This window comes from Bubalus bubalis, chromosome 5, assembly GCF_019923935.1.
Source record: "Bubalus bubalis isolate 160015118507 breed Murrah chromosome 5, NDDB_SH_1, whole genome shotgun sequence".
NCBI lineage: Eukaryota > Metazoa > Chordata > Mammalia > Artiodactyla > Bovidae > Bubalus > Bubalus bubalis.
The window spans coordinates 100,515,317-100,543,010 of record NC_059161.1 but is presented as its reverse complement, the minus strand read 5'-3'; the positions used below and the strand labels follow the sequence as shown (position 1 = coordinate 100,543,010).

The 27,694-nt window shown below is 35.5% G+C and overlaps 1 protein-coding gene across 4 annotated transcripts in view; it reads left to right on the top strand.

The window, feature by feature from the left end:
* The window catches only part of LUZP2 (leucine zipper protein 2), a 518,159-nt gene extending 491,616 nt beyond the window's left edge, over positions 1–26,543 (top strand). For 3 of the 4 annotated variants that reach the window (XM_006064754.4, XM_044943452.2, XM_025286283.3), the window contains exons 10-12: positions 4,359–4,454; positions 21,709–21,795; positions 22,740–26,543. In XM_006064754.4, coding sequence (XP_006064816.2) covers positions 4,359–4,454; positions 21,709–21,795; positions 22,740–22,844 — 288 coding nt within the window. In that variant the 3' untranslated portion in view covers positions 22,845–26,543. The remainder of the gene's footprint in view (positions 1–4,358; positions 4,455–21,708; positions 21,796–22,739) is intronic. The other variant, XM_025286284.3, reaches the window with a different exon arrangement.
* Positions 26,544–27,694: the final 1,151 nt, after the last annotated feature.

The following is a 27,694-nucleotide window of genomic DNA, read 5'->3' as shown; positions in this document are numbered from 1 at the left end:
GTTATTGAAGCAATTATTAATACTTACTTGTTCGAAAAGGAAGCTTTAATGAAGTTAAAGCATAGTTTAGAAAACTAGACCCTAACTAAGGTCAAGAATACTCTGTAGATATCCTCTTTCTTTTTACCAGTGTCTCATAATACAGAAACTAGACCCCTGCAGAAAATTATATGATCTGAGGGTGAAATGGGGGCTTATAAAGTATAAGCTTATAAAGTTGACATCCTGTCAACCACTATCACACCTAGTAGAGAAGTATTAAGATGGAGTTGAATGAACATAAAATTGGCATCTGACAGGTTGGGTTAAATCACTAGCTCTACCTGTTTTATTTTGGTGACTTGGAGGACATTAGTCTTAGTTTCTTTACTCAAAAGATGGAGCCTCACAGAGTTCAGATGTGACCTCATCTGAAGAGTTCCATGATGTTTCTGTTTATCAAACAACTTCCTTTAGATTGTCTTGATGTGAGATGTTACAGAGCTGAAAAAGGCATTGTCCTTGCCTTTAAAATGTTCCTGATCTTGTTTAATTGGTCAGGACTCCTGGGAATTAAATTGTCAACAAAAAAGATTATTTCAATTACTTCATTCATATTATGATCCTCTTTATAAGGGAGATATGTCCTCCTCCATCCAATTCACTCACTACTCCCCAAACCCTACTTCTGGCAAACACCAATCTATTTTCTATAACTGTGAGTTTATATTCTTTTTTTTCCCAAATTATATATGTATATATATTTATTTATTTATTGAAGTGTAGTTTAGTTACAGCATTTAAAGTACAAGGCAAGGTACTTGTACATGGCAAGTACAAGTTATACATATAAACATATATTACTTTTGAAATTATTTCCCATTATAGATTATAATATATTGACTATAGTTCCCTGAGCTATACAGTAAACCTTTGTGCTTCTTTTTGAGCTTCTTTTTTTTTTTCTTTTTTTTAAGTGAGATCATGCAGAATTTGTCTTTCTCTGTCTCCTTATTCCATTCAACATAATACCCTCAAGTTCCATTAACATTATCCAAAATGGCAAATTTTCATTATTTTAATGGCTGAATAATATTCCATAGTCTATATACATATATACCATATATTCTTTATCAGTGTGTCCAAATGATGTACTCTTAGGTTGATGGGGATGCATTTAAGTGGAATTGCTGTATTATATTTCAGTTCTATTTTTCAATTTGTTAGAAATAACCATATTATTTTCCATAGTGGCTATACCATTTTACATTCCCACCAAGAGTGCACAAGGTTCCCTTTTCCTATGTCTTCACCAACACTTGTTATTTCCTATCTTTTTGGTAATATCCATCTAACAGATGTGAGGAGCTATTTCATTGTGATTTTGATTTGCATTTTCCTGATAATTAGTGATTTTGAGCATCTTTTCAAGAACCTGTTGGCCACCTGTTTGACTTCTTTGGGAAAAAGCCTGTTCAAATCTTCAGCCCATCTTTTAATTAGATTGTTTTGTTTTGCTTAGTATATTGTTGAATATGATTTGCTAAGATTTATTGAGAATTTTTGAACCCATATTCATCAAGAGTTATTTTTCTTGTTTAGTCACTAAGTCATGTCTGACTCTTTTGTAACCCCATGGACTGTAGCCTGCCAGGCTCCTCCATCCATGGGATTTCTCAGACAAGAATGCTGGAACTGGTTGTCATTTCCTTCTCCAGGGATCTTCCCAACCCAGAAGTTGAACCCATGACTCTTATATTGACAGGCAGATTCTTTACCAATGAGCCAACAGGGAATCCCTCATCAAGAATATTGGCCTATAATTTTATTTTCTCATGGTATCCTTATCTAGTTTTAGTATTAGGGTAATGCTAAACTCATAAAATGAGTTTAGAAGTGTTCTCACCTCTTCTATTTCTTGGAAGAAATTGAGAGGAATTTCTTGAAAATAATTGCTATAAATTAACTATTTTAATTGTTGGATAGAATTCACCAGTGAATCCATTTATTACTGGATGATAGTACATGGAGAAAATGAAATATTTATCACCACTAAAGAGATATGAGCCACCAAGCCATAGAAAGACAGTGAGAGACCTTAAATATATATTACAAAATGAAAAAATCCTATCTGAAGTGGCTTTATACTGTATGATTCCAACTATGAATATTCTAGAAAAGGAAAAACTATGGAAAAAATTAAAAGACTAAAGGTTGCCAAGGGTGAGGAGGGTAGGGATGAATAGGCAGAACACAGAGGATTTTTAGAGCAGTGAAAATACTATGTATGATAGCATAACGATGGATATATGTTACTACACATTTGTCCAAACCTATAGAATTTCATCTACTAGCGAATCCAGATATTAATATACACCACGGACATTCACTGATTATGTGTTAATGTACATTCACCCTTGGTAACATTTGTACCACTCTGGTGAATGATGTTGATAATGGGAGAGTCTATGCATGTGTGAGAACTGGGGCTTTATGGACAGTCCCTATACCTATCAACTTTTTGTGATGCTAAAACTATCCTAAACAACAAATAACAGCAGCAACAAAAATATTGCAATTTAGGTGTTCTTGACCTAATTTAGTATGGCAGTAGAAAACAGGCCCTCCAAAGTCATATGTAGTGTCTAAGACCCTAATTTATTTATGTGCTAATCCAGAACAGAATTCACATGTTTTTAAACGCCAAAATACACTGTAATTCCCCAAAGCCATTTCCCATTCTTTGTTAATTCATCAGACTCAATAAGGCTTCTTTCTTTTAGAAAGAGCTATTTCACTGATAGCAAATGCCTACATTAAGGATTGCATGTATTATGTTTAATGCAACTAGTTCTAAAAACAAATATTATGTTTTTGTATTTAAAGTAATTTAACTTTTCATGCTTTATTGCTCACATTGATGAAGTGATGTATAATTTCCTCCAGTCGTTAAACGAAATTAATTTATGTAATTTTCTTTCCTGAAGCAAGTTAAAATAACTCCTATAAACAGATGCAGAAGTTGACAAACCAGCCAACCCAGTTGTGAAATATATGAGCACAAGGGTTGACTTTAGCAAACTTATGGAGGAGGAAAATTACACTGTCATTCTTCCCACCTGCTCTTTGTGAACTTAATAGTAGATGAAGCCCCTTTTAGATCTTGTCCAAGTTAGCCAAGGCCTACAAAATAGATATACAAAAGCTTTTATTCTGCTCATATTTCTTACCTAAACCTCACCACCAATGTCTGGAAGCACTTTCATAAATGTACAATATTTGCATAAGAAAATATAATTAACGAACATTAACATTTTTCAATATGGGTATATTTATATTTATATTTTATATATATATATATATATATTTTAAGGAAGATATTCAATACTTACTCTTAAATGTAATCTCCATCATTGGTGAACCTGTTATTTTTTACAGCTTATCTAGCTGGGTTAGTTTTCCTTCCTGTTGGTTTCAGTAGCAAATGGTTTCTATCTCAGCCCTTATGTTGTTCTGACAGTTTTATTTTGTTGATTTGACTCCAAGTATCATTAACGTCTGTGTTTACAAGCAATAAATATTGACCCTTACCGAGTTAAATGAAGGAGATTTTAATGGTAGAACATCAGGAGCTCATACTATCTGGGAGAAGGCAGAAGTAACAAAGTTGGGGATGGACAGAAACAAAGGCTGCTTCAGAAGACTGGGAATGTGAACCATAAGAAGTGTCTCACTGTAGAAGTAACTTGGACAAGTGAACTTACTGAAATTAGTATACCTATTTATAACCTCTTTTAATCTAGTCAGTATTTAGTTCCAAAAATGAAGGTTTCAATGACCCAGTTTGGATCATGTGCATTTCTGTGTAGAAAGTAGCACAAAGAAATTTAGAGTAATATGTAGGGTTTCTTGAGGTATAAAACAGTATTTGATTGGTAGGTGAAGCATTGGAGTCAACATAATTCTTTTTGTAACTTACAGTGAGATATTAGAAAATATCATATTTACTATTAAGAAAATAAGATGTGTATTTATTATTTCCCAGATAGATATGAGGTTAAAATAAAGACGAAAGATAGGATCCCTGGTTTTTTTTTTTTTTTGAAGAACCAGAATCCTTAAAAGTTTATTATGCAAGAAATAAATATTTGCAGTAGGAAAGTAGTCTTACTGGACAGCACTCATATAAAACTGAATAGAAATTATTTCATTCAATTTCATAGTTAATATTTAAGGTACAGTTAAGGTCTCTGATATATACACATTTTCATTTTATTCTTTTTCTTTGAGTGTGAGGTTGCCATTATAGCATGTTTTACAAAAGTATTAGGACCTCTTTGATGAAACTGTTTCCCTCTTAATGTTGTCTTTCTCTCCAGCCTCAAGAAATCACTACTGAAGTTAATGAAACCCCGCAAATTGAGACTACAAAGGAAGAGGTTCTACTCAGTACCCCTGAGTGCAACACTCAAATTGTAAGATTAATTTTATATGTTTTTAACAACATTCAACATGAAAACATGGACATGTGTTCTAAAAATCCTAGTTTATGCCACCATGAAGCTGTCTATTTATATGCAAAATCTACTATCTAAGGGCTTCCCTGGTAGCTAAAATGGTAAAGAATCTGCCTGCAATGCAGGAGGCCCAGGTTCGATTCCTGGGCTGGGAAGATCCCCCAGAGAAGGGAATGGTTACCCACCCCAGTATTTTTGCCTGTAGAATTCCATGGACAGAGGAGCTGGGTGGGCTACAGTCATGGGGTCACAAAGAGTCGGACATGACTAAGCAGCTAACACTTTTCTTTCACTTCTGCTATCTAAACATTGTACTTTTCATTTGATAATGCAGATGTTCTTTAGATATCAATCATGCGGTTATTCTACTAAAAGGTGTAATTGTAAGACAATTAGGAATATGAAGATGCCCTGGAAAAGGGAATGGCTACCCACTCCAGTATTCTGGCCTGGAGAATTCCGTGGACAGTCCATGGGGTCGTAAAGAGTGGGACACAACTGAGTGACTTTCACTTTCATAAACTTGAATTGCCAGAGAGATAAGGTGGTCATTCCCAGAGTCACATGATAGGAAGCTGTTAAAATATTAAAAGCAAACACAACTCCAAACAAAGAATGTGATTCAGTAGTATTCTCCCCATAAAGCAAATAAACCTTGAATTATAGAGATATTACAATAGAGGAAGGGAAATTTTTACCCTTCAAATGATAACAGGAAATGAGGAATTTGTACTCTGTGCTTTTACTCTAAGAATTGTAATGAAATTTAAACTCTGGAACTTTGGCACAATTACTGATCTGTCATATCTGGGCTTGAAAAATGGCAAATGTCAGTTGTATTTAATATATTCAAAGATAGCCTTTAATCTAGTTGACAAAATGGAAAGTGTCTGCTAAAACTATTCATCATGGAAAAAGAAATCAGGTGATAGCAAAGGAAATAAGGCAGAATAGAAACAAGTTAACCAAGTCCATCTCTTTTTCCTCTATCGACTGCCAAAGTAAATTTAGAAATACTAATTTCTCAGCAATTTGGCTTTCACTTCTTATGTTGAAACATGTTCAAAACCAAAAATTTAGAATATAAGGTTAATGAGAAGTAGAAATTCTGCAGTTTACTTCCAAGGGAAGAAGAAGTCAAGAAGGTTTGGGAAAGAAAGGACTATTTTTGCTATAGTTTGAAGAACAGATAGGGTTTTGATAGTGTAAGTCAATATCAGAGACAATAAAACATCAGAATATGAGTAGAGAGTATCGAACAGAAAATGGTGGGATGTGTGGCTAAGATAATTTGGAACTTAAGTAGGAGGGGCACTGGGTTCCCAAGATAAGGAGCTTGGTTTGAAGTAGGGATATGGGCTTCTCAGGTGGCACTAGTGGTAAAGAATCTGCCTGCCAATGCAGGAGAAATAAGTGATTTGATCCCTGGGTCGGGAAGATCCCCTGGAGGAGGGCATGGCAACCCACTCCAGTATTCTTGCCTAAAGAATCCCATGGACAGAGGAGCCTGAAAGGCTACTGTCCATAAGGTCACAAAGAGTCAGACACAACTGAAGTGACTTAGCAGACAAGGATATAGTTAAGATTTTCACATGTTTATGTCCAGTTAAGAGATAAGACCACTGGGTTAATTTTAAGGCCGTTTTTCCTTGATACAGTTTCCTAAAACTACCTAAAAATCATTTTGCAGTACATACATGTATCAAATCATTATGTTGCATACCTAAAACTAATACAATGTTACATGCCACTGATATATCAATTGAAAAAACAAACAAACAAACAAACTTTGAAACAAATTAGAATTTTGGAAGCTTCTGGCCTGCACCCTTCAGGGTAATGCTCAGGCTTGATCCCTAAATGTCCTGCTCTGAGCCCTTGGATTAGGAGGGATTCCATTGCTTTTTTTCCTGCACTTGTACTGGTATACCTGTGCCTTGAGCAAACTGTTCATGTATTGAAGTGGCCAAAACATCTGAAAGAACAGAAGAACCAGGACTTGGTCAAACTTAACAAACAAAATATTCCCATTTAAGGCAAACCTTGAAAAGTTCTATGTGTTTTACAAAGATTCCTCAAAGCAATATTTTGGTGTACATTTCTTGTCAAGAGAGAGGCATAAATTCTTTGTTGTTGTTGTTGTCTGTTCCACTCTATTTTTGTTGTCCTTCCTTGTCACCAGTAGCTCCTCTCCCTTCAGTAAGTGGCGTAAGCAGCTACTACCTTGGTGGAGGTCCGAACTGGGTTGCTTCAAAAAGCTTCCTCCCCCTATACCAGCATGATCGCTCTCTCTCTCTAACCTGATCCCAGTTCCTTAGATTTTAGTCTTTGAAGTCTCTACTTCCAGGAACCCACACTTGCCAGTGCAGAGAGTGCTCAATATTTATAATCTGCAGGCTCAGTTACATTTAAAGGCCAAGTGAATAAAGGGGAGTGAAATAAGCCAGGTGTAAGCAGTAGGAGTGAGTGAGACTATTGTGAATATCTTTTTTCCAATTCTAGATCAGTAGTTCTTAGACATATCCTCCCTATAGTATCATATGGAGGATTTTTATAAAATACTGATGACCAGGTAATTCTAATATGCAGGCTAGTTTTACTAACAATGTATCTCATATGTACATGATTCTTAAAATCATCTGAGGAGCTTTTAAAAATAAAGATTTTGAAAAATTCTTCAGTAAATTCTAAGTAAAGGGGATTAAAGGTAACTTCTCTTTTTTTTTTTTTAAACATGGACCTGACACCATTTTCCAGTCCAAGTGATTCTGAAAGAGATGGTCTCTGAGCCTTAATTTGAAAAAGATTGGTTTAAATAAGACATAATGCCTTTAGTATGTTGTTTAGTAACAGAGTTTCACATTTGAGAGATGGCGATGCCTAAATGAGGCTCTGTAATGGTAGCCATGAAAGTCTGTGATGTCACTTTTGATAGTAGGTAGAGGGGATCCATCCCAGAACCCTCTGTTTATTTTGCAACCAAATCTAAGAGCAGCAGGGCTGTGAAATTGATCGGGAAACTGATGGCGATTTTGTCCATAGCTAAGCTTTCCATGACAGAGCTAGTATACTATCATTTCCCCAAGCTATAGTACTCAGAGTATAATTAATCTTAATCATAGAAAGCGCTATAGTTACTTTCCAGCTTTCCCCGATAGTAAGAGAATAATTCTGATGGCTTTCTCCACTTTACAGGAAAAAGTAAAGGGCTCTTTGGATCTATGAGAACTACCCTTACTCAGCTTGTCCAAATTCACCCAAAATATTCTGATTTGTGTTAAATATCATGAAATGCATTCCTTCCATTTCAATACAGCAATGTGAAAATAGCTTCAACTTGATTCTAACAAGCTGGAGATTCAAGCATCAATTTGAATTGCCTTAATTGAATATCCAAATTAAGGTATCAAGACATAATTTCATAAAGGAAAATTAGGAAATTTACCTCCTCTTCTGGTAAAGGGATTGATGCATTTTCTGTTGTAGGAAGGATAGTTTTAATGTGTTTGGCAAAAATATAACCTTCTTACTGTCTTTGTTTGGAGACTGAATATGAGTAAAGAAGTGCATCTCTGTGCCAGGTTGACAAGAGGTGGCCTCATGATAGTTGGTTTTATGCATCAAAATGACTGAGCTCAGGGATGACCAGAGAGTTGGTAAAATATTAATTCTGGGTATGTCTGACAGGGCATTTCCAGAAGAGATTAACATTTGAATTAGTAGACTAAGAGATCTTCCCTCATAAACATGGCAGGCATCATCTAATCCCTAGAAGGCCCAAATTGAACAAAAATATGAAGGAAGCATAATTTCTTTTCCCTTTGAGTTGGGCCATATATCTTCTTCAGCTCCTGTTTGTGAGAGCCTTCCAACTCAGGGACTCAATACAGAGTTCCTGTTCATGGAGTCTTCCAACTCAGGGACTTAACACCAGCAGGCCACTCACCCCAGTTCTCAGGCCTTGGCTTCAGGCCTGAGATTCAGGTTGGGAATTACAATAGCCTTATTCTCAGCCCTTCAGACTTGGACTGAATTTTATGCCACCAGCTTTCCTGATTCACCAGCTTAGAGAGTGCATATCATGGCATGTCTCATCTTCCATAATAGAATGAGCCAATTCCCATTAAAACAAAACAAAACAAAACAAAACAAAAAAACTCTTATACATCTATGTATATATTCTATTAGTTCTGTTTCCCTGGAGAACCTAATACAACTATTTTTTCACATTTGTGTTTTGTATATTTCATGTGTATTTTGAAGTATTTTCACTGTTTTTTTTTTTTTATAAAAGACTAAGTAGAAACTAATCAGTGCTACTTAGTTTTCTACAGAGAGAAAATACATAGTAGCTGTTGAGTTAAATTTTAATTTTGGTGGCCTTACTTGACAAAATTAATAGTTGGAAAATTTATTTCCATTTCTTTTCTGTTTAATGTGTTTTCTGCTCTATGAAATTAAAAAATCTAGAAACTACCCAATGAGAAAATTTTTTTAAATAATAAAAGGGGAGATAAAATAGGGATCTGAATGAAACCAATAGCAAATAATTGAAAGCAGGAAATAAACAGAATATCAGAATGAGAAATCCCCAGAATTGTGTGTTCAAGCAAAGATACAAGAATAAGGATGAAGTCTAATATGAGTCTTTATTTTCATCTTGGTTGACTGGAACAATTACAGTTTTATTCTCAAATAAAATGAAGTACTATAGGAGAAATTTTAAGTTAATTTTTGTCCATTTGCTCCTTAACAGGAGAGATTTGTGCTGTCTTAATAACTAGAATGAACAAAAATTAGCACACCGGAGCTAAATGCTTGTGAAAAATATGACAGTTTTTAAAAACAATTTGCATTCTGTAAAAATCACAGATTTTAAGTATATATTTCAGTTATGCATTTATTTAATTTACCAAGTTTTGCAACCATTACCACAGGCCAGTTTTAGAACATTTCTATCTTCCTAGTAACATCCCACATGCCCGTTTTTACAGTTAATCTCTATAAAGACAACCACTAACCTAGTTTCTGCTGGTTATAGGTTTGCCTTTTCCATAGATTTTATAGACTGATCATACAGCATGTGGCCTTTTGCATTCCCTTTTTCATGTAGCATAATGACTTTGAGTTTCATCTATATTATATTTCAGTAGTTTGTTCTTTTTTATTCTGAATAGAATCCATTGTATGGTTTTATCACATTTTCCTTATCCATTCACCAGCTGATAACTTTTGGATTTTTTCCACTTTTTGGCTATTATGAATTAATCACACCATGAACATTTACATAAACATCTTCAAGTGGACATATGTTTTATTTTTCTTGAGTAGATAAAGTAGAATCAGATCAGATCAGATAAGATCAGTCACTCAGTCGTGTCCGACTCTTTGCAACCCCATGAATTGCAGCACGCCAGGCCTCCCTGTCCATCACCAGCTCCCAGAGTTCACTCAGACTCATGTCCATCGAGTCAGTGATGCCATCCAGCCATCTCATCCTCTGTCGTCCCTTTCTCCTCTTGCCCCCAATCCCTCCCAGCATCAGAGTCTTTTCCAATGAGTCAACTCTTCACATGAGGTGGCCAAAGTACTGGAGTTTCAGCTTTCGCATCATTCCTTCCAAACAAATCCCAGGGCTGATCTCCTTCAGAATGGACTGGTTGGATCTCCTTGCAGTCCAAGGGACTCTCAAGAGTCTTCTCCAACACCACAGTTCAAAACCATCAATTCTTCAGCACTCAGCCTTCTTCACAGAAGTAGAATAGGATACTGTAAATACTTTCTTAACTTTTTAAGAAACAGACAGACATTTCCAAAGTGGCTGCACCATTTTACATCTTAATTAGCAATTATGAGAGTTCCATTTTCTCTACATCTTTGTCACCATTTGTTATTGTCTGAATTTTTGCTTAAAAATAAAATTCTAGGGAGTCTGAAATCAAATTTCATTCCAGGCTTAATTGTTAATTTCCAAATGGTTAAAAATTTGAGCATATTTTATATACTTATTAGCAATTCACATATTTTATTTGGTGAAATGTCTATTCAGATATTTACCCCATGTTTATTGGGGTTGTCTGTCTTCTTGGTATTAAGTAGCAAGATTCCTTACATATTCTGGATATATATCCTTTACCAGATACATGATTTGAAAATATTTCTTACTCAGGATGTTTCTTGTCTTTACATTTTCTTAACGGTGTCTTTCTAAAAGATAGCAGGTATTTTTAAATACAGCTTTCGGTTTGCAGAGTAATTGAGCAATAGTTCAGAGTTCCATACAGCAACCAGCTATCTTTCTGTAATTTGTCATTTAGTTGCATTACAGTCTGATGGCATACTCTACATTTGCTCAAATGCAGTCTGTCTAATGTTCCATGTTACCTTGAGAAGAATCTGTAGTTTATTCTTGTTTGATGAAGTATTCCATAAATATCAGTTAGATCCATTTGTAGTGCTCTTCAGGTCAACTCTATTTTTGGAGATTTCTGCTCACTTGATATGTCCACTATTGATAGAGAGTGTTGAAACTTTCATTGGTGGTAGTGGTTCAGTTCTGTTTCTCCTTGCAGTTATATTAGCTTTGTCTCATATATCTTGACAGTCTGTTGTTAGATGTATTTTTGTTAAGAATTGTTATGTATTTTTTTTTTGGTAGAATTGACCCCTCTATTATTATATAGATGTCCCTCTTTATCCCTGATATTTTTCTTGCTCTGAAGCTGGCTTTGTCTGAAATTAATATGGCTACTTCAGCTTTCTTTTGATTAATAATAGCATCACATTAAATATATCCTGCCACTCCCTTCTGGCCTGCAGAGTTTCTGCTCAAAATTCTGCTGATAAACTTATGAGGATTCCCATGTATATTATTTGTCGATTTTCCCTTCTTGATTTTAATATTTTTTTCTTTGTATTTCAGTGTTTATCCATGGTGTCACAAATGGCAGAATTCCCATTTTATGTCTGAATAATATTCATATACATACTATGTTCCTCTCTATGTAACACTTTATTCATCTAGAAACTTAGATTGTCTTCATGTCTTGGATATTATAAATAATGCTGCATAACCCTCCCAGATTTCAGACCGTGCTACAAAGCTTGTTGTTGTTTCATCACTAACTTGTGTCTCAGTCTTTTCGACCCCATGGACTGTAGCCCACCTGGCTCTTTACCTGCATCTCTTCACCAGATTCTTTACCACTGAGCCACCAGGGAAGCCCACCACAAAGGGACAGTAATTAAAACATCAAGGTATTGACCTAAAATTTGGATCAACAGAACAGAATACAGAACCCAAAAGTGTCTGACTCTTTTGCGACCTCATGGCTCCTCCAGGCTCCTCTGTCCATGGGATTTCTCAGGCAATACTGGAGTGGGTTACCATTTCCTTCTCTGGAGGAACTTCCTGACCCAGAGATTGAATTCATATCTCCTGCATTACAGGCAGATTCTTTACCACTAAGCCACTTGGGAAGCCATCTATAGTCAATCAATCTTCTACAAAGAACACAAGAAAATACAATGGAGTAAGACAGTCTCTTCAGCAAGTGGTATTGATAAAGCTGGACAGCCAAATATAAATCAATGAAGTTAGAATACACCCTCACATCATACACTAAAATAAACACAAAATGGCTCATAGACTTAATTATAAGACACGACGCCATAAAACTCTTAGAAAAGAACATAGGAAAAACATTCTCTGACATAAATTGTACCAGTGTTTTCTAAGATCAGTCTCCCAAGGAAATAGAAATAAAAACAAAAATTAACAAACAGGACCTAATCAAACTTGCAAACTTTTGTGCAGGAAAGGAAACCATAAACAAGTACAACCTACTGACCAGGAGAAATTACTTGCAAATAATGCCACCAACCAGGCTTAGTTTCCAAAATGTATGAACAGGTAATATAATGCAATAACCTAAAAAAAAAAACAACAACAAAAAAAAAAACAAAACCTAATTGAAAAAAGGGCAGAAGACCTAAATAGACATATCTCCTAAGAAGATATATAGATGGCCAATAGGCACATGCAAAGATACTCAGCATCACTAATTATACAGAAATGAAAATAAAAATCACAATGAATTACCACCTTACATCAGTCAGAATAGCCATCATTTAAAAACCTAGTCTGATTCACTCTTAGGGCAGATCCAGATGCACCTGATAGAAACAGCTATAAAAAGGTGAATATTTCAGTCAAATATTAAAGTGAACTCAATGAAAATTTTCTGAAAATAGAATTAGCATAGAATAGAAGACATGGTATATTATATAATTAAATAATGAAAAACAACCATTCTGTGATGTAGTCAGGAAATGGAGTCTTAGAGTAGAGGAAAAGAGCTATCATGAGAGCATCTCTTTCTATTCAAGGATTCTATGATCAGCAACCTCACTGAGTGCTGATGGGAGCACATGCAATTTCTTAGTTAATAAATAGCAAAGGTGATTCATTTTGATTTCTGTTGGTCATACCCAAGACTAAATAACATACTAGAAAGAACCTGGAAATTACCACTGTGCTGTTTTCCTAACACATCACTTATTAGCAAGTGATTTTTTTATTCAGATCCCTTTTCTATAAAATTCAGATCAACTATTTTCAAATCAGACTGCTTGTGCTAAGGCTCCACTCCACAGATTATTAATCAGTAGATCTAGGGCACAGACCAGGAATGTGTGTTATTTGAATAAACCCTCCTAGATTTTCTTGCATCAATATTTCCTGTTAGACATTCTTGAGAATCTTTAATGTTTATTTCTTATAGGTTTATCATGATGATTATAGTCATAGAGATTAACTATACTAGAACTATACTAACTATATTAGAAGTGTTTGGTTTTATTATGGGTGTCCTTATTAGTTCAGTCTGAATTTACTCTGCAGTTTTCATATTCATGGTCTTAATATCTTGTATGGACAAGGTATATCTTGGAATTAGGGCCCATGCATATTCTTAGATATGTTTTACTTCCTGCCCTATCCAACCAGGCAGGGTCACCTAGGAAAACAGCTTCTGGATTTGTTGGCCCTTTTGTTCGTGGATGTAGAAAACTTGAAATAGATCCACAAAAGCATAGCAACATATTGGACTACAAGTTTTGGGGAATGTTTAAGTTCCCTTGAAAGTAGTTTTGCTCAAATGATAATTTTGTAGTCACAGGGAGAAAGCAAAGGATGTACCTGCTTTATCCCATTTTCCTGCAGTTTGCAAATGTGCCTCATATTGTTTAATAGCATATCAAGAATTAAAGATACTGAGCAGTTTATGTTAATTTTCACAAAAGGAGTAAGACTTACTACTCAGTGTAAATGTGTTTTATAATGTTTCTGACTCCTCTAGATAGCACACACTTAACTTTTCTTAATGTGCTGAGGAAATGAAAGGCAACAATGGCTTATATTTAGCATTGTAAGTACTCCTTGCTCAGAATCTTGCCGTTGCACCTGCCTGCAAGTCCCTGACCAAAGGGAGTTTATTCAACAGCACAGCATTGTCTAGGAAAATGAGAGCATAAAGTGTGTAGGAAATAAATCTAGAGCTGCTAGTAGAAACTTATGCCAGCATTTTCATATTAAAACAATTTTGGCAGAGATTTTAAAAGTTCTAGTTTACAATTATATCCAATATTCATTGTGTGACAGTTGATGCCCTGATGAATTGTTGGCAGACGCTACATTAACAAAAATTTTCTAGGAGAGTCAGGCCCTGCTGTAATTGGACTGAGTGACCATGCACCTTTGTCATTCTGGGCTACGTTCCATCAGACCATCTGAAGAGGCTGGCTTCATAATAGGCACTCTTCATTGTACTCCTGTGTTTTTTTTTTAAGAAGGAACAGGCATGCCTCCAGATTATATGAGGACAGTTACCTAAGGTCTTTAGAATAAATTACTGCTTTTTACATTAGATAATAGATTTCCATGTTTACTCTCCTATAACATATTAATTTAAATCATGCAAAATGTAAACTTAAGTATGCTTTCTTACCAGATGTCATATAGAAACCATAAGAATACTGGGTAACTTATAATTTGGTAAATATAAATAGCCTAATAAGCATGTTAACAATTATTATAAGGAAATAGATCAAACAGTGATGTGTAAATACAAAGCTTAAGCTTGTTGATAACTCTTTGACCTCTCTTACCTTCCCTGAGACAAAATGGTTTTCTCCTCGTGCTTGGAGTGTTTATCCCATATCATAATCCCTCTTGCAAGGTGATTATATGTATGAGTTTCTCATTTTGCATTAGATAATAGGCAATTTGAGGACAGATATAAAAAGTATTGATATTTCCTTCAGAACCAAACAAAATGCACATCATAACAGATGCTTTTAAATAGTTTTCCAAAATATCTAAAATGATGAAGTTAGGGCTTCCTGTTTCCAAATTTTAACTATTTCATGTAATGAATGAATTATGGTTCAGAGAGGGAATGCAACTTGCCTGGAGGAGCCTGGTAACAGAGAACATTAGTGTCAGATCCTGCCTCCCTCCCAGGCCACTGTTCCTCCACTACCTACCATCAACTTGATTCAACATTCCATTTTTAATCTTTGAACTTCTTCCAGTTTCTGCCTTTTTAAATATTAAAACAGTACTAAAGTATCATTCTATAATAAATTTTAAAAAAGCATTTCATACTCAAAAGTCGCATGAGAGAAAAATTTAGCCAATGTTTCTTAAAAACTTGATACTTAATTTCATTTTTTCTTTTATATATTCTGAAAATCATGTTTGTTTTTAGCCCCCAGCTTGTCCCAGATATTAATTAAATATGAAGAATGAATTGGACCTTTTAACTGTCAGATGTATTTTTTCTAGGTAGAATTTCAGGTTGCCCAGAATGCATTTGTATTAAGTATTTTGAGTTCTTTTAGTGTATACAGAGAAGTCATCAGAGACAAAACTAATGCCTCTTGTGAAGTAGAACCAAGTGCTCAATACCATTAACAAAGTTACTTTAATCAACAGAATCAGAGATTAAAACCCAGACAAGACTTTAAATGAATCTCTGATAAATCATCTCATCTGCTTTAATTCTTAAAGTATTACTGTTTATTTCAGAGGCAGAATGGAGTGTAACTTAAACAAAATGCAAAAGAGGCTTTTCTTTTATAGGCTTTCCAGTAATTTTTTTACTCTATCATAGTGCCTGTTTTGGTTTTTGTTAACATTTGTTAAGTAAAGCCCTAGGTATCAGATGGTGCCCCAAGGTTTGAGAAAGACCTCAAGCTCAGGGAAACTGAAATACAGAGGTTTGCCAATCACAGGTCCTGGAGGAACACAAGGCATTCCTCCTTGAGCTACATGGGAGTGTCCAGGCCAAAAGGAAGCAGCAGGACCTGGGGCATATGCCTCTGTTAGGGTTGGTGTGGAGGGCTTGAGGTTCCTGGGTAGGCTGGATCGGTCAATTCAAACTGAAAGGAGCAGTAGCAGAGTTTCAGTAAGCTTCCCAGGGTGTTTTTTTTTTTTTTTTTTTTTTAACTTTACATAATTGTATTAGTTTTGCCAAATATCAAAATGAATCCACCACAGGTATACATGTGTTCCCCATCCTGAACCCTCCTCCCTCCTCCCTCCCCATTCCATCCCTCTGGGTCGTCCCAGTGCACCAGCCCCAAGCATCCAGTATCGTGTAACGAACCTGGACTGGCAACTCGTTTCATACATGATATTTTACATGTTTCAATGCCATTCTCCCAAATCTTCCCACCCTCTCCCTCTCTCACAGAGTCCATAAGACTGTTCTATACATCAGTGTCTCTTTTGCTGTCTCGTACACAGGGTTATTGTTACCATCTTTCTAAATTCCATATATATGTGTTAGTATACTGTATTGGTGTTTTTCTTTCTGGCTTACTTCACTCTGTATAATAGGCTCCAGTTTCATCCACCTCATTAGAACTGTTTCAAATGTATTCTTTTTAATGGCTGAGTAATACTCCATTGTGTATATGTACCACTGCTTTCTTATCCATTCATCTGCCTAAGGGTCTCACAAGCAAAGGAGCCGAGAAACAGGAGGACCTGTATTACCAGCAGCACTGGAGCAGTCCCATTAGGACCTTACACTTCCCTGTGCCTCTGCTGGCTGTTATGTAGGAAACGCAACGGAGGATGGCGCTGGGGGCTAGTGTCAGCTTCAGGCCCTTGAAGGCCGCTGAACAACACACAATGGATGCCGATGCAACAGTATTACGGAGTAATTTTACTCACGGTGCCCTTTAACAAAGGTCATTCTAAATATACAATTTTATTTCCATATTTTCTAAATGGGATATTTGCACTGAAGCCAAGTATGTGAACGTTCCTTAATGAAAACCTTCTGAAGCACCTGAATGCTTAAGTTGGTTAGATTGATCTGCTGATTCTGCCTTGAGGAGGAAAACAAATGAAAATTCAGGAAGGATAAAGGCATTCTCCAAGGTTAAGATGTCTCAAGGAAGATGGGTGGTTGGTTAAGCTGACATTTTTCCTGCCCTGTTAAATCATGAACAGGAAAGGATCGACAGCCATACATTCTTTGGCAATGTCAACATCATCCAATGACCAGGGTCATTATGTTGACACCACGACTGAAAATTAAAATGACTGAACAGCTGTGTTTCTCTTCTGATACAAGTATTTGTCAACAAAATGGAGAAATTTTGACGTAAAAAAGCTTTGGAAGGGAAAGAAAGGGTAGGAACTAAGCCTAATTGAGCATCTAATACATGCAAAATACTCCTTTAGAAACCACTGCATAAATTGTGTTTCATCAAAACTCCTGTCAGGTAAGGATTATTCTGCCTACCTTACAGATAAGGAATCAGAACCTCCTTAAGATAAAGTAACTTTCCCCAGTGTACCCACCAAATAAGAGCTAAAGGAATTCTAACCCCGATGGACTCTCTACTCCATTCACCTAGCTGAGTTACCTTCATTAAATCATTTCACTTGATGTCAGAAATTTTGAATGTATGCATCATTATCCCCATTTCACAAATGAAGGAAAAGTGAAGTCAAATTGGTATTTCCCATCCATCATTTCACGAACAAGTACTGGCCTGTCATGAAGTTTTCAACAGTATTGGAATGTAGAAAACTGACATTTAATATCAAATAACAGAATATTAGTAGATTTTCCATGGGCCAATCTCTCTAATTTCTTTTGATATTTGATCCTTTATACATATTAGTATTAAAATGTTATTCCTTCTTTGAAATATCACTGAAACTAGCAGTGGATTTTGCTTGTTGGTTTATTTGTTCTGATGTCAAAATCTGTTGTTGGTGTTTAATCTTATTTTTCTGTAAAATATCAAAGAAACCTCAAAATATCAGAAACTTCAAAGTTCATTATCAAAGATATTGGAATTACTCAGCCTTTATAAATAATAAAATAATGCTATTTACAGCAACATGGATGGGCCTAGAGATTTTCATACTGAGTGAAGTAAGTCAGAGAAGGAGAAAGCTTATATGACATCCCTTATATGTGTAATCTAAAAAGAAATGATACAAAGAGCTTAGTTATAAAACAGAAAGAGACTCACAGACTTAGAGAATGAACTTATGGTTGCAGGGGGTGAGGGTGGGGTAAAGGATTAGTTAGGGAGTTTAGAACAGACTTGTACACACTGCCATATTTAAAATGGATAGCCAACAAAGACCTACCGTATAGCTCAGGGAACTCTGCTCAATGTTATGTGACAGCCTGGATAGAAGGGGAGTTTGGGGGAGAATGGATACAGGTATAAGTATGGCTGAGATTATAACACTGTTAATTGGCTATACCCCAATACAAAATATAAAGGGTTTTTTTTTTTTTCCTTATAAAGATAGGAGATGGAGTTGGGACTCAAATTTGTTTGTGCATGACTCCCAAGCCATTAAAATGAGAATCCTGACCATTGTTAAAGATACTCCAGTATTAGAGTCTGCACCAACATGGTAGGATTATGTATTTTTTCCACACAGAGGTAAATAATTAAAGGGGCTTGTCTCAACTAAATTTGTTATTACTTTGCGTACTTTTGTGGCCATGATATAACATTTTGTCAGATAGTAATCTGTGCCCAAAGCACAGAAACAAACTGATGATTCTGGAGGTGTTGGTGAAGAAGTGTATGTGAGAAAGAGTGTGTAATTACTTTAATAAAGATATGTTCATGGCTCATCCCATTTCATAATTTGCAGACCCAGCTAGGTCGCCTGTATAATGAATAGTTGAGCTGCACATTGAAGTAGCTGAATCTGTGCAGACTTTCCTGATCAATCTCCATTTGAGTTTCTAGAAATAGGTACAATATTCATCAGGTTGATGAATTTTATCTAATTGAGAGTATTTTGAAGGTTTGTGCCTTCAGAAGTGCTTAAATCAGTTGCCTTTCTGAATAACACTAGGAATTTTATGAACCCCATCTCACGAAGTTTCCACGATGCCTGTGAGGCACACACACAAAAATAAACTTAAAGGTTGTGTTCATTTTAAGATCAAAGTATCAAAAAGATTAGAATTGTCTTCCAGCCACATAATATTTTCTTTAAAGTTGAAACTTAATAAGTTTTCATTGTTCAGATGATCAAAGGCTTGTCTCAACTAGTCAGCTGTGCTTACCATACTCCACCATAAATCCTATGGTATCTTTCTCAAGACAATGACCTCAAGTAATACCTCACACACAAAAAATGATTTTGAGGTCAAATGGATTTAGGAAATGGTTATATCATATCTTCTAAGAGATTTATAGTGCTTTTACACATTACAGAGAAGTGGATTTCAAATTTCACTGTTCATTTGAATTGCTCGATTGCTGATTAAAAATGCAAGCCCTATATTCATAAGACTGAATTTTCACCCAGGAGTATTATATTTAACAAGCACTCCATGAGAAGATCATTCAAGACCAAAGATTTAAGAAATTTTGTATTAAAGACTCTGAGAAGAACTACCTTAAATACCATTGTTTAATGTTCAAGTAAAGTTTTCCTCAAACTTAAATAACTTATATACTCCCCTATTCAAAAATATATTTTGGGAAGCCTTACACTCTGCATGTTATTTTCTGCATTTTGAGCTTGATTTTGTACATTTGTTTAGGCTTTTTCCCCCCTCCAAGGCTGAAGGCAAGTATAATAAAAACAAAGGTCAGTTGTACTATTACAATAAAAACAAAATACTTGTAATATTCCAGGGAAATTCTAGTTTCTGGGTCTAACTCAAACCCATACAACATAAAAAGAAAAGAAAAATTAGTATAGAAGATTCCTCATGTAGCTGCCTAAAATTCTTTGGACTAAGGCACTCAAAGTTTTGACTACTCTTCTATATACTGTAGACTTATTTTGAAGAAGGGGCTATGTACAACCATCTTATCAAATATAACTAAATCTCATCATTTGACAAACTCAGGCACTTAATAAAATTTGAAAGGACTAAAATATTTTCATAGCCAATGTTCCATTTTTTCATTTATTATTTACTCAGTGATTACATATGACCGTTTGCTATCTAATAGGATCTAGGGCTGGGATCTAGGGCTGAAAAATGTAGGCTTTGTCTTCAAGGAACTTACAATATATTGAGGCATCAGACATACATATACATATAAAATCATTTAGTGTCAATGTTTCTAATGCACTGTACATTTAGTGAAAGTGTGATGAGCCTGTCTAGTGGTGAAAATAATGCGCTGGGAAGGGAGAAACTAGCTGGTCTTCAGGATCTCACAGTGAGGAGGGACTGTTACGAAGGTGTAGAGGGGAGAGCATGCTACACAGACACAGAAGGGTAAAGTGACATGCTGCACGTTCAGTCAGGAGCCAAGCAGAGTAATAATGGGGAGCAGGTGAGAATAACTTTGCCTTCAAATCTGAATTGGAGTAGGTTAAATATCCTACACAATTTCTTTAGTTATCATCCACTCCTAGAATTTATGGAAAGTTAGAGTTCAAATCAGGTATCCTCCTTGTCTGACTTCAAAGAGACTAACTTGTTCAAGGTTAGAGTTACACAGTGGCCATGAACTATTAGACTCCTCGTCTCTGTTTTATACATTTTCTACAGGGAAAGGATTATAGAGATATCACTAAAAAGTACATATTCTTACATTAAACAGTTTTGACATTTACTTTAAAAAAGTATTTAAGTAAAAAAAAATGAAAAGGAAGAGATAAAGGGAGAACTGAGAGGCAGTGAGGAAAAGAGGAGGGGAAAGAGGCTGACTGAGGAGGAAGGAAGAAAGAGAGGGATGGAGGGAAGAGAAATTCAATATTTTTAACCCTTGGTTAATATGAAAATGAAAGCCAACTGGAATATGCTGCCAGTAAGTCATTTTCTTTAAGACTATGGAAGCTAATAAGTAAGAAGGGATATCCTGGTTAGTGAAATATATGATCTTATTTGCAGAAATATAATCTTTTTTAAGGTGTTGAAGCCTTTTTGCTAGACAGATTGATGTTGAGCAAAACAGACAGACTGACAGACATGTCTTCAGCAATTATGTGTTTACTTGGAATCGGTAGAGAATTACAGTGTGGGCATCTGCAATCATGGTGAGCAAGGTCCAAGTCCCCACAAAGCAAAGGAAAAAGGATTTTTTATGGAGGGGAAAAGAGAGTTGGAAGGGCTACAATAAACAGAGTTCTTGGCTTTTCATGGGCTGAATTGTTGCCAGGAAAGAAGAGGAGTCTGTGTTCATCTTGTTGGGCTCTACTATTGTTGTGGCATATGAGAGCTCCCCTTTTGGCCTCCTGATTCCATTTAATTGTGATTTCAGTTTATTTTTTTTTTTACAATGATCATAATGTTTACATTGTTTTCTGGCTTGCAATCTTGATGCTCCTGCAGGCATATAGACCATGAATATATTTAAATCTTAAAAGTCGAGATACATCAGGGATAATAGAATATAGTAGTTGTGCAACTCTTTATTTTTAAAAACTTTTTGCAAAGAAAGAATTTTTCATTGGAATAGAGCTCTTTTTTAGTAGCTGTCTGTCATAAGCATGACTGACTGAGACCCCCAAATGGACTGTGAATAATTGGCCTCTCCCTGGGATCTCAGTCATGTTGTGATCATTTTGTCCCTCGCTTGACCTTTCAGCTTGTCTCAAAGTGAAGGAAATTTACCAATGGGAAGATTTCAAGCGAGATTTTCTGTTCCTTTCCTTCATTTAACTTCACTGACCTTCTTTCAATCGCAGCTTTTTCAGGAGAACACGGCCTGTTCTACGAAGCATGATGAAAATCTTCCAAACAATGACACTGCAGAATCATCACCTGTCCCGCAGGTATTTTGTTTGTTTGGTTGTTTGTTTTGATTGTCAGAAAACACTTTTTTGAAGCTCGTGGGTTCTATGATTTTCTCTCTTGCTCTAGCTGAAGCCAGGATGCTGTATTACCTAATACAAGATATATTTTTCACCTATTGCCTCTGGACCTTTCCATGGCCACTGTGCCTGCCACTAAGCTTTGGTTTGATTAGCTGAAGTCCTAGAAGAACAAGGGCAAGGGAAGTGTCTTACCCTTCCCCAGCAACCAAGGAACAAAACAAAAGTAAACAGAAAACAAAAAGTACACTTACATTCCTTAGAGGACAAAGAAGATAAATGAAGACTTGAGAAACAGAAGGTAGAAGGACATACGTATCTCCCACAAAACAAACATAACTCAGGAGCTTCATTCTGAACTCTATCTAGAAGTTCTATATTTGACCAAATATATTGCATCATAGCAATTATTAAGAGTCATTTTACTTCAGTTCAGTTGCTCAGTTGTGTCCGACTCTTTGCAACCCATGAACCGCAGCATGCCAGGCCTCCCTGTCCATCACCAACTCCCAGAGATTACCCAAACTCATGTCCATTGAGTCGGTGATGCCATCCAACCATCTCATTCTCTGTCGTCCCCTTCTCCTACTGCCTTCGATCTTTCCCCGCATCAGGGTCTTTTCATTTTACTTAACACCACATTTTTCAGTTTGGGGGTTAGATTAATCAAAGTTTGAATGGTTTGGCCAAAGTTTTCTCAAAAAAGTTTTTGAAATTTTTTCTATTTGTAAAACATATTTTATGTGCTTTCACAAAGTAACAGTGTTAACATAAATGAGTGCTAACACTTATTTTCTGCCTGGCATTGGTTTTCTGTAAGATGTTTGTTGAGATAGTTGAGTTATTGTTTAATTTTTACATTAAACATTTTTTAGTCTGATTATCTTTTCCATATTGTTTGACAGGACGAAGCAGTGCCTCCTTGTACTGAATGTGATGAGGAAAAAAAACCAGAAAACCAAATGACTGACACTGAAGGGACAGCAAATAGAGAAAAAAAATTACTGTAAATACCAAGAAACTGTGTTAAAGAACATCCATTTGCTCTTGTATTCATACTCTTTTTAGACCACAAGCTTGATGGAAATACTAAGTTTTTAAAGCATGCAACTTTTTCACAATTTTATGTAACTTTATAAAGTAGTCTACAAGTTTTCCAAAAGATTCCAGGCCAATTATGATCCTTAAGCAATAACCTAATTAAAATGGATATCCGCAGTCACAAGTCGTCATTGTCATTAGTAAGTTGCCCAGTATAAAAATTGGTCTTTTTTACAACTCAAATGGAAAATAACATTTAATATTTCTGGTTAATTTGGGTAGCCAGTATTTCCCTGATCTAGTTGTTGTTTTTTTTTTTTTAATCAACTGGAGAATAACTAAATGTTGCAGATCCTTAACATCCTTAGAATACAATTTGAAACCATATTTTAGTCCATGCTGGTTAACTGGAATCACTTTTCTTAAGGTTGGAGTCTGTACTGTTCCGAATGTATCATTTGTTTGATGGCATTTGTTGCTATTCTCATTATTATTTAGAGCCATGTCTAATAATGCCAGGGGTTTAGTCAGTTAAGAAAACTCATTAAATACATTTAGTATGATGCAGACAAAATATCAAGAATGAATGTCTAAGTTACTGACACAATTGATTAGATTTTTGGCAGTCTATGGACATACCCTTATGGTTGTCTGCTGGATTACTCCAAGTTACAAATCAAGCTCAGTGTGAATTTAGATATGAAATTGGGTAACAGAATGTGGGATGGGAAGAGGGGTCCGGGATACAAACATGCAGGCAGATAGTATACATCTTAAAATGGAGACTTGAAAGTAAATAGCCTTATAGAACTAATGAACCCCAATTTGTATATTTTGAAAAAAAAATTATCATTAAATCAATGGCTGTGGGAATCTCTGACGTTGGGACTCTACATAGGAATTGTTGTTCAGTTGCTAAGTTGTGTGTGACCCTGCAAACCTACAGACTGCAGCACACTAGGCTTCCCTGTCCTTCACTATCTCCCGGAATTTGTTCAAAATCATAGAGTACCACTGATCAAATAAATTCACTCTTGAATAGTCTGCTTCCTCTCAAGCAAGAGGAATTGATACTGATCAAACTTACAGACTAAAATTAATGGGTTAAATGATGTGGTTAGGTTGTCTGCACCAAATATATTCACTTCTGTTGGTTAGACTCATTCTGTAGAAAGCACATAAAACCACTGATTTTTTAGAACAGATCTGCCAAGCCACAATTAATTTGGAGCACAATATGCTGGCAAGCTACATATATATAAAATGAAATCTGTAATCAATAGATGAACTTAAATTGTGGGATGTAATGGCCCAACTTTGATCACAATGACATATTCAAAGAAATGTAGTGATCTGGAGAAATGCCAAACTATCATTAACAGTAAAAGTAATACCGTGACATATTAAGATATGTCTAAGTAATAATGTGACATTAAGATATGTCTAAGGTACCTAAGAAAGATAACTAGTTTTATAGATGATTTGTAGAGTCTTGGGGTGAAATGATCAGGACAGAAGTGATCAAGCCTGAAGTTCTTGCCGACTCCTCAGCTCTAAAAATCATTTGATTTGATGAGATGGAATATTGCTAGTTTCCCAAGTCTTATTTCTTGTAATTTTCATACTGTACTGACAAACTCTTAACCATCTCTAAAGGTTTATGAAAGGGAAGTAGATAATTTAGTTTAATTTAGGTGTACTTTCCTACTTCTCCCCCCCCATGGCTCCAACTTCAGTCCTAGTTCATATGGATCCTATGGAAAGTTAATCACCATTTCACTGTGTATGTCTTGAGGAGTCTTTGAAATAATAAAGAGTCACTCTGGTATTTTTCTGAAAATTTTAGAGGGTAACATAATGAAAGAGAATCTGGCTTAATATTAATCAACAGCTTCATCTGTAAATTATTTTTTCTATGCTCTGAATTCCTATTCTAGTCCATAATAATATAATCAATTTGTTTCTCTTAATTACTGACATGATCAAGTGGGCTTTGACTGATTATAATGTACACATTCTTCTTTAACAAGAGGTAGCATTATTCATCCTACGGAGTTTACTGTGGTGTATTCACTGCATTATTTGTTAAAAAAACAAAACTTTTGTGATAGAAAAATTTCATAAACATTTTTAAGAAATATTCTAGAAATTCCTTTTAACAGTTAATCACAGAATTCTTTTTAGTGTGTACTATTACTTGACTTTGTGAATGCATTTTATTTATCTCAATCCATTAATTGGTTTAAAATAGCAAACGTGTGGCTTTTGTACATAAGAGAGTTAACATTTCTTATTTTTCAAAGTAACTTCTATATAAATAGATGTTATTTTTGAGGGGCTAACATTTGTAGCCTAGTTATCTGCATATGGAAAAAAAAAGTAACCGAATTTAGACTGTAGATAGTACAGTTCTACTATGTACTGTAATGGTAAGCAGTGAAAAATTACATATGCTTTGCAGAATGTAAATTGGTTCCTATTGAGAAACAAACACATTTTCCAATGGAATAACTTAATATAGGTACTACCACAACTATTATCTCTAGTTATTTTCAAAAACTAAGCAATGCTATATACTCATTCTAAGTTGGAAATTGGTTTTGGATTTTGTGTTTCCTTTTATATGCATTACCTGTGTAAACTAGTGCCTAAAATGTGTAAGACCTAAATGAAAGCTGCCTATGTCTATCCTGTGCCAACATTCTCAAGATGAAAAGTGAAAAATTAACTCATCTGGATGTGGTTTTCTGTGTGATCTCAAATCTTTGAATACTGAATGTCCATGACTAATTTTTTTCATTCTTTAATCCTATATTTAGCATTGAAGTGCTATTTGAGCAGCATCTGTTTCATAAAGTATACTGGTTTAAAAAGCTAAGACTGGGACATTCACTGTTTTAGATGGACAGTGTGGATAGCTGGATTAAAACAGTATTTGTGAACTTCGCTAAAATGGAATCTTTTGTTTTTGTAGCTCAGATACTATAAATATATATACTACAAATATATAATCAGCACTACTTGAAGTAGAGGTTGAAGTTACTAGTGACACCAGTGAGCAAGGTTAACTGGTCAGACTGAGAGACTAATGAAAACGGCTACTTAGGGGACATTTTCTTAGTCATGTATACATTCTTAAATTTCCCCAAACTATTCATTCATCTGGGTTACATTACATAATATTGATGGTCAAGTGGTGAATAAAAGGTACCGGAAAATGGCCTATTTTTGCTCAATAAATGTTTGTTTCCAAGACTATTATGTATATATCTACATAAACTAATTGAAAAACATGTATTAACTTTTTAAAATAGTACTTGCTTCTGTGTTTCATGATCTAAGAAATTTTTTGAAATCTCATCCTGGAAATTTCTTTGATCTCTCTTTGCCTCTGTCCAAGAAAACCCGTATTTAGTGTTGTGTTGTTGTTGTTGTTTTTTATAATAGAGTTCCATGTTGGCAGAGATTTTTGTCTGTTTGCAAATGAGTTTCAAGTGCTTAGAACTATTTGTTCCATAAAAGCTGCTCAAATATCTGTTGAATGAATGAATTCAGAACCTGAAGCATCCAAGGAAGAAGGAAATAAGATAGCATGCTCTAGTATACAACAGGAAATCATGACACCATCTTTTAGGAAAAGACAATAAATATATTTTTGTTTATTTTGATTTTGGGCTACTTTTCCTTTGCATTTTTATCTGAAAGGTTTTTCTTTGGGCCTATAGATGTGACTTTAAGCAAAGTAGATAGGTGCATGCTTCTGTGCTCAGTCACATCCAACTCTTTGTGACCCTGTGGGCTGTAGTCACCAGGCTCCTCTGTACACAGGATTCTCCCAGCAAGAATACTGGGGCAGATTGCCATTTCTTTCTCCAGGGGATCTTCCTGACACAGGGGTCAAACCTATCTCTCCTGTGTCTTCTGCATTGCAGGTAAATTCTTTACTGCTGAACCATATCTGTGGGAAAGCTTGTAGATATGGTGCTCCTGGATGAATTTTGGAATACAGCTTAATGTAATAGACATCACTTATATGCCATGTATGTTTCTTTAATTGGAACCCAGCTGGGACATTTACCTGAACTAGCACAAGTCACTTGATTTCTTTCAGTATAAGTTACTAAGCTCTTAGGCCCAGGGCTTAAATAGTACTAAAGTACTAAGGAATGTTCAAACCACCAGCCAACTGCATTCATTTCCCATGCTAGTAAGGTTATGGTCAAAATCCTCCACACTAGGCTTTAGCATTAGGTGAACCGAGAACTTCCAGATATTCAAACTGGGTTTAGAAAAGGCAGAGGAACCAGAGATCAAATTGCCAACACGTGCTGAATCACAGAGAAAGCAACGGAATTCCTGAAAAACATCTACCTCTGTTTCATTGACTACACTGAAGCCTGTCACTGTATGGATCGTAACAAACTGTGGAAAACTCTTAAATAGATGGGAATACCAGACAATCTTACCTGCTTCCTAAGAAACCTGTATGCAAGTCAAAAAGCAACAATTAGAACCCTGTATAGAACAACTGACTGGTTCAGGATTGAAAAAGAAGGTATGACAAGGCTGCTTATTGTCACCCTGTTTATTTAACTTATACACAGAGTACATCATACAAAATGCTGGGCTGGATGAGTTACAAGCTAGAATCAAGATTGCTGGGAAAAATATCAACAACCTCAGATATGCAGATGATACCACTCTAATGGCAGAAAGCCAAGAGGAACTAAAGAGCCTCTTGATCAGGGTGAAGGAGGAGAGTGAAAATGTTGGCTTAAAACTCAATATTAAAAAAAAAAAAAAATCCAGATATTGGCAT